This window comes from Rhinoraja longicauda, chromosome 1 (assembly GCF_053455715.1).
Source record: "Rhinoraja longicauda isolate Sanriku21f chromosome 1, sRhiLon1.1, whole genome shotgun sequence".
NCBI lineage: Eukaryota > Metazoa > Chordata > Chondrichthyes > Rajiformes > Arhynchobatidae > Rhinoraja > Rhinoraja longicauda.
This window is the reverse complement of record NC_135953.1, coordinates 112,965,488-112,977,829: the sequence shown is the minus strand read 5'-3', so window position 1 is coordinate 112,977,829 and position 12,342 is coordinate 112,965,488. Positions and strand designations below refer to the sequence as shown.

At 38.3% G+C, this 12,342-nt stretch overlaps 1 protein-coding gene across 2 annotated transcripts in view; it reads left to right on the top strand.

Annotated features, from left to right (window-relative positions):
- The window catches only part of pcdh10a (protocadherin 10a), a 65,354-nt gene extending 60,934 nt beyond the window's left edge, over positions 1-4,420 (top strand). The window contains exon 6 of one of the 2 annotated variants that reach the window (XM_078404622.1): positions 2,266-4,420. Coding sequence is in view for 1 of the 2 variants with exons in the window: in XM_078404629.1 (XP_078260755.1) it covers positions 2,266-2,285 (20 nt within the window). In the remaining variant the exon portion in view is untranslated. The remainder of the gene's footprint in view (positions 1-2,265) is intronic. The other variant, XM_078404629.1, reaches the window with a different exon arrangement.
- Positions 4,421-12,342: the final 7,922 nt, after the last annotated feature.

Here is a 12,342-nt window from a genome sequence, read left to right as displayed (position 1 = left end):
TATATTTTCTCGCACCAACACAGTTTACGGATTGGGAGAGGAAGATCAACCAGCAAGTCTACTACTAATCACTTTCTGTTCATTTTTGTTGAAAATACCTGCATGGCTGTTGTGTAAAGGAAGGATTGGGTTTGGCTATGAAAACCTAGTATGCGTGATCTAGACTTAAACGTAAATAAAGACAAATCAGCCGATGAACTGAAGGATTCAATATAAAAAGGATTCAGGAGAGAAAAAATCCTGAGTTTGCATCCAAATGCAGGACAGTCAGGCATGAAAATATTGCCATGAAAAAGGCTGGTCAAAATGCAAAGCTAGTTTTCAACCATGTAAATTTGAGGAAGGGAGAGATAAAGGTAGTAAAGAAAAATTGGCAAGCAGCATCATTTCACTTGATGCAACCCAGTAGAAATGTGTTAAATAGAGATGAATAGGAAATGATTTGGACATTGAAATTCTTTTAAATGAGCATGAATGGAAATAGCTTGTCACATGCCAGCTTTGTGTAAGAGAATGAAAATAGTTTAGTGCTTTGGATTCCATTGTGACTTGCTTCACTGGCACTTAGTATAAATGTGTGTGCCTATTCACTGCTTATGGCATGCATACATTCATTAATTGATAAAATATTCCACATATATCATTCACGTCTTGACTCTCCATCCATGTGTGTGCCTGGCAAGTTAGTAGTTAACGCAGTATTTCATGTGTCTGCTTTTCCTGTTGCAGCTCTGATACAAATCTAAACGCAATCAGTAAAATAGCATATGTGATACTTTATTATGTACTTTAAAGCGGATTTTTTCCCCTCAACATTGTTCAAAATAGAATGCTAACATGTTTAAATTATTTCTGCAAAGTATTATAATCCAACTAATATAATTCCAACAAAATGCTGTTAAGTTCACTTCTTATGTAGAAACGTCTCTGTGTATGTATGTTGGGGGAGGAGGTGGAGAGAGGCGAGTGTGGGGGAGGACTGCATACTATTCAAGGCTTCATTAGACAGTTTCAGAATGTGCCCTTGTTTTGATTCCTGCTAACCAATACCACACATGGTTCTGCTTTATTGACATTGCTAAATAGAGAAAGGATAACACAGTAGCCTGCTGGCACAGAACCACGTGGAACAGATCACCACAAAGAATCCCACATTCCAAAATCCAAATGTACTATTCCAGGATAAGAACTCTTTAGAGGTGCTTTCCTGCAGGAAAATACATTTGTAGGGCAACATAACACACATTTCCTTTCTATATTACTGACTGGTAAGCTCAAGATAATTTCTAGCTATAGGCAATGGACAGATTGGAATGTAGAAAACAGTACATCATAGAAACAGGCCCTTCGGCCCACAATGTCCATGCCAAGCATGATGTCAGGTTAAACTGACATCCACTGCTTGCACATGATCCACACTCTTCCATTCTCCGCATATCCATGTGCCTGTTTAAAAGCTTAAATGCCACTGGCATATCTGCCTCCCCCACCACCCCTGGCAGCACATTGCAGGCACCCAGCACACTCAGTGTAATAAAAAAGGTTCCTCACACGTTCTCTAAATTTTGCACCTCTCACCTTATGGCTATGCCCTCTAGTTTTTGACATTTCCACTCTGGGGAAAATGACTGTCTACCTTTCTAGGCCTCATATACTTTGGAGATCATTTTAACCAAAGACATTTGAGGCAATGTGGAAAAATTATGAAACATCAAGAACAAAGGGATATATTTATGTTGGTCTTCTTCTGAGTGCTTAACTAAGTCTAAGTTTTTGGAGCCTTTTAATGTTGGGAAGGACCACAGTCAAAGCAATGAATATGTGGCTGAAATGTAGGCCACTAAAAATAGAATGGATGAAATGGAGTATTTGCAGCTATTGGGTAAAACTGAAGTACAATTTTAGCTACAACATAAGAAATTGGAAGACAAAGATTTTTTTCTTGGTTGACTCGCTTTAGTCCATAGAGTCTGGCATTAACAGGAGTGACAGATATATGGAACCTCTGGCAGAGATGACTTAGACTACAGAGTTCTAATATAGGTGAAATTCCAGAAAGGTTGAGGTGGGGTGGTTGACAAAGGTGGTTTGATCCTGAGAATTGCCCAAGGAAATGAGAAAGCGATTTGACATAGAAATATTATATAAACTTCCATGTTATGAATTTTAAAAGATGGCATTCATTTTGGCAGTTACAGAAATGATATGTTGGCAATTGTCAGCACCAAGGCTAATTTCTTGCTTCTGTCTGTTTTTTTTCCACAGCACGGAAGAGAATTTGCTAATCCCTTCTGTTGTTGCAGCATGATTTTGCACAAGCCAACGACTTTAAAAAAACCAACTTCCTAGTCTATCGTCCTGGCCATCAAGATGTGCATAATATAATCGGTTCCTATAATATTGGAGACAATCTTGCTAATGATGGAATCGAAGCTCTCAGCAGGTCTGAGACTGATGCGATTTGGAGACTTTTTGGAAATGACTGGTCTGGTGACAACCATGACCCGTGTGTGCCTGTTTACAGCACTCAATAACACCTACTGAGCTCGCAGCTCGTTCTTTAATCTCCGACCACACAGATCGGCACCAAAAGAAGCCAATTGTACAGAATCAAACAAATGTGCATTACAGATGCAATATCACTGTTTTAGATGTGACTGTTTTTTCTATTTTTTGTGATGGAGTGTTCCCCAGATTGCACCAACTTTTCAAAACTGTGACTGTGTTCTTTGCGCCCACCACTAGGTCTTTCCAGTGACAAGTCACAGACCTACAATAATCAGAGCTCCTCAGTTCAGCAACATTATGTAGTTTATACACAGTGTTACTTGCAAATGTGTTTACTGTACTCTTTTGAAACTGCTAAGTAAAATGAAATGTATTCCTTTATTTTCCTTCCTTCCTGGAAGTGGTGGTATCAGTAAGGGGATGGTTTAACAATCTGGAAGATCAATAATTCCAAGTATCTACTTATCCGTAGCTTCTTTAACTTCCAAGAATGATTAAAACCACAAACAAAGAAGAATTTTAGAACGGTTACTGATAACTCTTGAAGCCATCATTTAAATAAAATACTTAACTTTTTTGTTTTCGTTCCCTCCTGCCATTAAACCATTTTGAGTTACCTACCAGGTATTTTTTCATTATGAGTAATTGATCTGAATCCCAAGGAGGGACCAAAATTCTGGCAGAAAGCAGAGAAGATCGTTTTCTCTTATCTTGTATGTGTAATCTATAGATCCCTCCCTTGTGATGTCTTCTTCACTATCATTCAGGTGAAGAGACCGAGCCCCATAGACTATAGTTCCAGGGTTAATCACCACATTGGAACCCGAAGATCATGCCTTTGAGTGGAGTAATCTACCGTTAGCCAGCTCTTTTATATTCTACAAGGGTCACTTCTTTTTGATTTTTGGTCAGATAAACTATTTAAACAAACCCCTATTTTAAGCTACCAAATTTAACTTTTTTAGAATTAAAAAAAAGAAAACAGGTTGAGGTGAAAATTGGGAAAAATTGACTTTAAAAAAAATAAAATATTATGAACAAATGGATGTTGTATTTTTCTCACATTGTTGAAACAGTTTATTGTCAATAAAAAAAACTGTAATACATTATTATTCTATCCACACTGTAGTAGTTTATACGTGCTTAAATAGTCAGCAAAACTTTACAACCTGAAATAAATATAATGCAACATGGCAATCATCTGGGTTAGTTCAACAGGCAGTACAGAATAATGATACAATTGTTTACAATCATGGATTTAAAGTGCTATTCATTAAAAGTTCAGTGAATGCCTATTTTGTCTCTGTAATAATGTCAGTCTGATGCTGGAATAATTGTGTTAATTGCAGTGAGACATGGAAAAGTCTGTTGGAGCTTGTGCTCCTCAGTTGTGTTGATAACAGCAGACACACTATTCTTTGCCTGTAGGCCGTAGTTCATACCGTAAACAAGTTAATGTTCCAGGAAATGATGAGATGAAAAATGCAATCTCTGATTTGGCTGTGCGTTAAACTATCCAATTAAGAATCAACAGGTTTTTTTTAACATGGATATTTGAACTCTCAATTTCTGAACATATAATGGAGGCAGCATATCTTGAGGGGAAAAAAACTGATTCCCAATTCAATGTGAAAAAGGTGAGAGAAAGCAGAGAGAATAGCTCTTTAAATAAACAAAAGCAGCCTTGGTGGATTGACTGAATTCAGAACATGTGATATTAGCCTGATTGTTGAGCAATCTATGATGTTACCATTGTCATCTAGTCTTGACTGTTTTTTGAGTGATCACTAAGGATGGTTGAAGTTGGCGTGACAGCAGTAAGGACAGTAAGATATTTATGTGACTTTTTTCAATATTCTTTGATGTTAGTGTTAAATTTGTGAATTAATTCATGAGTAGCACTTTTATGGAAAATACAAAATGGGGATGATAAAAATGTAAAAGGTTGCAATTTTTCTTTTGAATTTATTGATCAGTGTAATTGTGATAAGGGTTGTAAAATGTAAGATTTCCTGCATTGTGGATTGAATTAAATTGTTTAGGAGTGCATGGAGTTAGAATGGTAGTTAAGGATTATGCAACATTGCAGATCGCTAAAAGAAGTGTGTTTTTTGTCCCATTTCTTTCCCATGTTATCTCTTCTTTGATAAATTTAGCTTAACACCAGCAAGTGCCCTGAGAGTATTTGCACTTGTATTACCATTTAAAATTTTCGTACATGGAGAATAATTATTTGAGTTATTGAATTTTGTGTTGTGACATTTTCTGAAGTTGGACCATCAAAATTAATTTAAATCAGATTCAACACCTGACATTTTACCTCCTTCCTTCCCACCATCTAGACATTCAAACACTCTTCCCAATTGGTGGTTCTGCCTGACTTTTAAGAAAACCAAATACAGATTGGGGCTCTGGTTGCAGAATATATCCATTAATCTAACAATTTCAGATCACTTTTTCCCCTCTTAAAGTAATTTCAGAGTTCAATCACCTCCTTCTATTTAGACAACCCTCAATTATATATTATATTAGTCATTGGCCAACCACCTTCACTTCGATCACAGACAGAGAAAGGTACAGTGCAGGTGCAGGCCCTTCAGCTCAAAATGGTTATGTTGAACATGATGCCAAGATAAACTAATCTTATCTGCCTGCATATCGTCCATACCCCTCCATTTCCTATATATCCCGAGGCCTATCCAAATGCCTATTAACCCACAACCCTCTGTACAAAAAAAAAACATGTCTCACACATCTCCTTGTACATTCAATCTCCTGGTCTCTCACCTAATTACAGACAGTCCATTTTCTCCTTTCTACCCTTCCCCTATACTTGCTTTGTTTCAATTTTTTTCTCATTCTCGTGAGAGGTTGTAGACTAAACTTGGATGCTCCATCTATAGATGCTGCATCACCTACTCAACATTTTCAGCATTGTTTGTCAGATTTACAACATCTCCAATACTGTCCTTTTAAATCAAGTGTGTCTCTGAGGGATCAATATTGGCCAGTTAAATACAAGGGGCTGGAATTTTCATGTGGTTGAGTAGTGCTTCCAGTGTTGTTTACCCAACATTGGCAAAAGCAGTGCAAAATTCTAAATCATATAAGAAAAATATGTATCTAAATTCAGGTTGCACAATTTTCTCAGCTAATTGGTGAAATACTGCAGGAATCTGAATCCACGCACAGATCCAGAGCAGTTGTAAAATATACATGAAGCCAGTTTTGCCTGTAAAAATAATGGTGAGTAACACACAGTGATCACTGCATAATTGTCAACTGCAAGTTAAGAGTCCTGAGATCATGAAAGGTGGAACAAAATCCAAGTCTTTCTCAAATTTATCAGGATGCAAGTGATAAAGCAACTATTGTAATTTCAATTCGTACTGTATTTGCCTTTGCAAAAACACCTTGTTTTTTTTTACATGTTGTTGTGTGCACATTATTTACCTTCAGATGGCTAAAGGCAGTAGTACATTGAAGGTAATGCTGGATTTCACCATCATGCCTACTGTCATTGTGCTTTCAATCCAAGAATGCCTGCTATTTCCAGTTAAGTAGCTTTGAGGTATCTTGGTCATTCTCGGTGCAGCAGCGATAGAGTTGCTGACTTACAGCGCCAGAGACCTGGGTTCGATCTTGACTATCCCATATGTACGGAGTTTGTATGTTCTCCCCTCGACCTGTGTGGGTTTTCTCCGGGATCTCCGGTTTCCTCCCACACTCCAAAGACGTACAGGTGTGTAGGCTAATTGGCTTGGTAAAAAAATGTAAATTGTCCCTAGTGTGTGTAGAATAGTGTTAATGTGTGGGGATCGCTGGTCGGCACGGATCGGTGGGCCGATGGGACTGTTTCCGTGCTGTATCTCTAAACTAAACTAAACTTATTCTGGTGGAGAAACCAAGAGTCTGTTCACTGCTACAAATTTGAGGGTCAGTCCAGATTCCTGCACAATGTTTTACAAACTAGCAACAAAAGTTGGGGAAACTGAATTTCATTTGACTAATCCCTATTGCTGTTCAACATAATGGCAATTCCACACTTTTATACTTAATTGACAAATATTAATCCCTCAACTGGAAACATTAGATTTGATTATGGTAAACTTCACGACTCTGCAAATCTTCCAAACAATATAGCTTCTGTTGGTTAAAGATCATCAAAAGGTCAATCCAGTACAAAGCAATTGGTCTACTGGGCCACAGTGCACCCTGTTGTCCTGTAATGTACGGAGACATGAACTACCTTTAGGAGCCACCTCGAAGCACTGGAGATATACAACAGAAGCTGTCTCTGCAAAATCCTCCAAATTCACTAAAATAAACCAACATCAGTATCCTCCCCTAAATCCATTAGGTCAGTACAGAGATGCAATTATACTCAATTGACTTTGATAGGCCAGCCATATCCATCACCAAACTCTCAAAACAGAGAATTTACTCTGAATCCTACACAGCAAGAGATTATCAGGAGGATGCCAGAAATAATTCAAGGATTTTCTCAAAGCTTCCTTGGGAAAAGTATAACATTCCCTCTGATGGGTTTTACTTGATAATCATTGTTCAAAGTGGAGATGGAGCATTCAAAATGGCATTGAGGACCTTTGATCCATTTGTATGTGGCACACTGAAGATCACTGTAAATGGCAGAAGAAGCACACCAGCTTATAAACTATCTGTCCTGTCAAGCTCCTCTTGTAATAGAGTCGATGGGTCCCACGATGGCTTCATCAACCATTCAGAAGCCACTGATCTGAAGCAAATTATCCTCAACCCCTAGAAAACATCCGAGAGATGAAGACATCAGTAATTGCCCATTAAACTCCTGAAGTCTTGTCACACCTCTTCCCAACATGATAATTGTTAATCATTACATACCAGTTCAAATCTATTGTTCATAAAGTAAATATGTGCAGGTGTAAGAAAGTATATGAATTGTGAATTATTTTGTTTGTGAATTATTTTGGAAACTTTCACAATTGTAACATCTAAATTATTTTCTGACTATTAACTTTGATTTTTAGACTTTAAATATCTGTTATTTCTTTCCCTTTGTACTTAACTACCTCCACAAGATTCAATATTGAATTTACCTCATTGAATTTACCCACCGTGTCCGATTATCAAGTCTGTAATCTTACTAATTAATGTGACCAGTCATGTTTGACCTCTGACCCTAAACAAACATTGTCAGCATAACATATCAAAATATCACCGAATAAACTTCGGCATATATAAGTCATATATACAGTACTAAAAAATATACCTGTAATGCTTTGAATTAGAAGAGATGTATTCCATAATTTTTCACATTTTTGGTCACACATGTGAGTAACACAGAAACATAAAAAATAGGTGCAGGAGGAGGCCATTCGGCCCTTCATGCCAGCACCGCCATTCATTTTGATCATGGCTGATCGTCCACAATCAATAACCCATGCCTGCCTTCTCCCCATATCCCTTGATTCCACTAGCCCCTAGAGTTCTATCTAACTCTCTCTTAAATCCATCCAGTGATTTGGCGTCCACTGTGGCAGAGAATTCCACAAATTCACAACTCTTTGGGTGAAAAAGTTCCTTCTCACCACATTTTTAAATGGCCTCCCCTTTATTCTAAGACCGTGGCCTCTGGTTCTGGACACCCCCAACATTGGGAACATTTTTCCTGCATCTAGCTTGTCCAGTCCTTTTATAATTTTATATGTTTCTATAAGATCCCTTCTCATCCTTCTAAACATCAGTGAAAACAAGCCCAGTCTTTTCAAATTTTCCTCATATGACAGTCCCGCCATCTCAGGGATCAATCTTGTGAACCTACACTGCACTGCCTCAATTACAAGGACATCCTTTCTCAAATTAGGAGACCAAAACTGTACACAATACTCCAGATGTGGTCTTACCAGGGCCCTATACAACTGCAGAAGAACCTCTTTACTCCTATACTGAAATTCTCTCGTTATGAAGGCCAACATGCCATTAGCTTTCTTCACTGCCTGCTGTACCTGCATGCCAACGTTCAGTGACTGGTGTACAAGGACACCCAGGTCTCGCTGCACCTCCCCTTACCTAACCTAACACAATTGAGATAATAATCTGCCTCCTTGTTTTTGGCGCCAAAGTGGATAACCTCACATTTATCTATATTATACTGCATCTGCCACGCATCTGCCCACTCACTCAACCTGTCCAGGTCACCCTGCAACCTCCTAACATCCTCTTCACAGTTCAAACTGTCAACCAGCTTTGTGTCAACCGCAAACTTGCGAGTGTTGCTTCTAATTCCCTCTTCCAAATCATTAATATATATTGTAAGTATTTGAGGCCCCAACACCGAGCCTTGCGGCCCTCCACTCGCCACTAATTCTGAAAAGGACCCGTTTACTCCTACACTTTGCTTCCTGTCTGCCAACCAATTTTCTATCCATGTCAACACCCTACCCCCAATACCATGTGCTCTAATTTTGCTCACCAATATCCCGTGTGGGACCTTATCAAAGGCTTTCTGAAAGTCTAGATACACTACATCCACTGGCTCCCCTTCATGCATTTTACTTGTCATATCCTCAAAATATTCCAGAAGATTAGTCAAGCTTTATTTCTCTTTCATAAATCCACGTTGACTTGGACTTATCCTTTTACTGCTATCCAAATACACCGTTATTACCTCTTTAATAATTGACTCCAGCATCTTTCCCACCACCGAAGTCAGGCTAACTGGTCTGTAATTCCCCGTTTTCTCTCTCGCTCCTTTCTTGGAAAGTGGGATAACATTAGTTGTCCTCCAGTCCACAGGAACTGATCCTGAATCTATTGAACATTGGAAAATGATCACCAATGCGTCCACTATTTCTAGAGCCACCTCCCTGAGGACCCTGGGATGCAGACCATCAGGCCCAGGGGATTTATCATCCTTCAGTCCCATTAGTCTACCCAATACTATTTGTTGCTTAATGCAAATTTCTTTCAGTTCTCCTACCCCGCTAGGTCCTCTGTCCTCTAGTACATCTGGGAGATTGTTTGTGTTTTCCTTTGTGAAGACAGATCCGAAGTAGCTGTTCAACTCTTCTGCCATTTCCCTTGTTACCCATAATAATTTCACCTGTGTCTGCCTTCAAGGGAGTAAGAATGGCCCATAATTACGTTTTCCATTTACTTTAATGCTGACAAGATTTGATCACTTGAATTGGAATAGCATTGCATGTTAAAAAATGTATTCAGCAATTGAAATTATTTTAGATTGTATCAAAAATAACATCAAATATCTAGTGCGGAATATGACAACCAGTTTGAGAGTGAGTTCACTTTAATTAGCAGGGAATTGAACCAAAAGTGTCATAGTGATTCACACAGCATTTTAGTTGGGCAAAGTGATTAATTTCCCCTTTCCGTATCCTACTCAACATAAACATGGTCTTTCAACGTACTCTAAATATTGAACTGTTGTTTGGACATGCTTTGGTGATTGGTCTTGACACTTGAATGGTCAGCTTCAACTCATCTAACTTTTAGATATTAAAAGAATCAAGTGTATGTAGTTAGCACTCCTAGTGGCACTGAGATAAAAGATGGACTTCTTGAAATGCAGAGTATACATAGAAGGTCAAATGTCTACTGTTCTTTCTATTCCTCATGTATACTTACTTCCTAAACCTCCAGCAATGCTAATTCTATCTCTGGACTTGGACCCCTTCATCCTTATTTAACTTAACAAAAATTGGGTGAATGCCAACTCATGGCATACGCAATCTATTACACAACCAACAGGTTAAGATTACTTGCATACATTATTTAAACTAAATTGTGTTACAGTCTTGTAAAAATGCAGTCATTCATTGATAATTATACAAGCAATTTTCAATTTCTTATATTTTTTTGCTTACTGTCAGAGTCTCTAAAACTTGTTGTGAGTTGGATTCAATGGCAGAAAAGGTTTGGTGAGTTGTATTATGGCACAAGTTAGTATCGAGAACAGAATCAGCTGACTGAAAGCTTGTTTTCCTGAAACATTATATTTTGCACTGGAATATAAATCTCCCGTATGTGTGTACGATATAATAATTCAATTTAGATTTGCTTCCAGCAAGGTCAATAGCAGTTTAGCCTTTTTTCTAATGTGCATACGTTTGATTTATAAGAAATATTATTTATCTCAACATAAAATTTCTGCTCTGAAGCAATGTGCATTTTTCAATTTCAAAATCCTAATGGGAATATTTTTGAAAAATATTGTTCATTCTTTTGACTTCTCCTTCATTCATGAATCAAGCAGTGTTACTCATAAATAAATCTAGATGTATTTTGTGTTCATAAAATTGATGTGCATCAAACATGTAGGGATGCCTCATAAGAATTATGGACTATTTTTCAATGATAATCAAACTTCAAAGCACTAAAGCTCCGAATCAAGGCTTGGACTGGCTTTTTAGGTTGTTGCAAAGTGTTAGGCAAGACTAAAATGGATTTTTGTCATTATTGTCTGCAGCTATTGATTTTTTTTGTTGTTGTAACATTATTCTGAAACAAAAAGGTTCTACAACTTTTGATTGCCATTCTACAATAATTTTATTCTTGGTGGAAAGAAACATAGAAACATAGAACTCAGAAAAAATAGGTGCAGGAGTAGGCCATTCACCCTTAGAGCCAGCACCGCCATTCAATATGATCATTGCTGATCATCTAAAATCAGTACCCCGTTCCAGCTTTTTCCCTATATCCCTTGATTCCTTTAGCCCTAAGAGCTAAGTCTAACACTCTCTTGAAAACATCCAGTGAATTGGCCTCCACTGCCTTCTGTGGCAAAGAATTCCACAGATTCACAACTCTCTGGGTGAAAATGTTTTTTCTCATCTCAGTCTTAAATGGCCAACCCCTTATTCTTAGATTGTGACACCTACTTCTGGACTCCCCCAACATTGGGAACATTTTACCTGCATCTAGCTTGTCCAATCCTTTAAGAATTTTATATGTCTCAATGACCCCCTCTCACCCAAATTACAGTGATTACAAGCCCAGTCGACCCATTGTTTCATTATATGTCAGTCCTGCCATCCTGGGAATTAACCTGGTGAAACTAAGCTGCACTACCTCAATAGTAATAATGTCCTTCCTCAAATTAGAAGACCAAAACTGCACACAATACCCCAGGTGCGGTGTCACCAGGGCCCTGTACAATGACAGTAGGACCTCCTTACTCCAAAACTCAAATCCTCTTGCAATGAAGGCCAACATACCATTAGCTTTCTTCACTGCCTGCTGTACCTGCATGCTTACTTTCAGTGACTGATGTACAAGCACACCCAGGTCTCAGTGCACCTCCCCCTTTCCTAATCTGACACCATTCAGATAATAATCTACCTTCCTGTTCTTGCCACCAAGTGGATAACCTCACAATTATCCACATTATTTAATACTTCATTTAACATGCCTCTGCCCACTTACACAACCTATCCAAGTCACCCTGCAGCCTCATTGCATCCTCCTCACAGCTCACACTGCCACCCAACTTTGAGTCTTCCGCAAACTTGGAGATGTTACATTTAATTCCCTCGCCTAAATTGTTAATATATATTGTAAATAACTGGGGTCCCAGCACCACTAGTCACTGTCTGCCATTCTGAAAGGACCCGCTAATTTCTACTCTTTGCTTCCTGTCTGCCAACCAGTTCTCTATCCATGTCAATACCCCATGTACTCTAATTCTGCACAATAATCTCTTGTGTGGGACCTAGTCAAAGGCTTTTTGAAAGTCCAAATACACCACATCCACTGGCTCTCCCTTATCCATTCTACTTGTTACATCCTCAAAAAAATTCCATAAGATTAGTCAAGCAT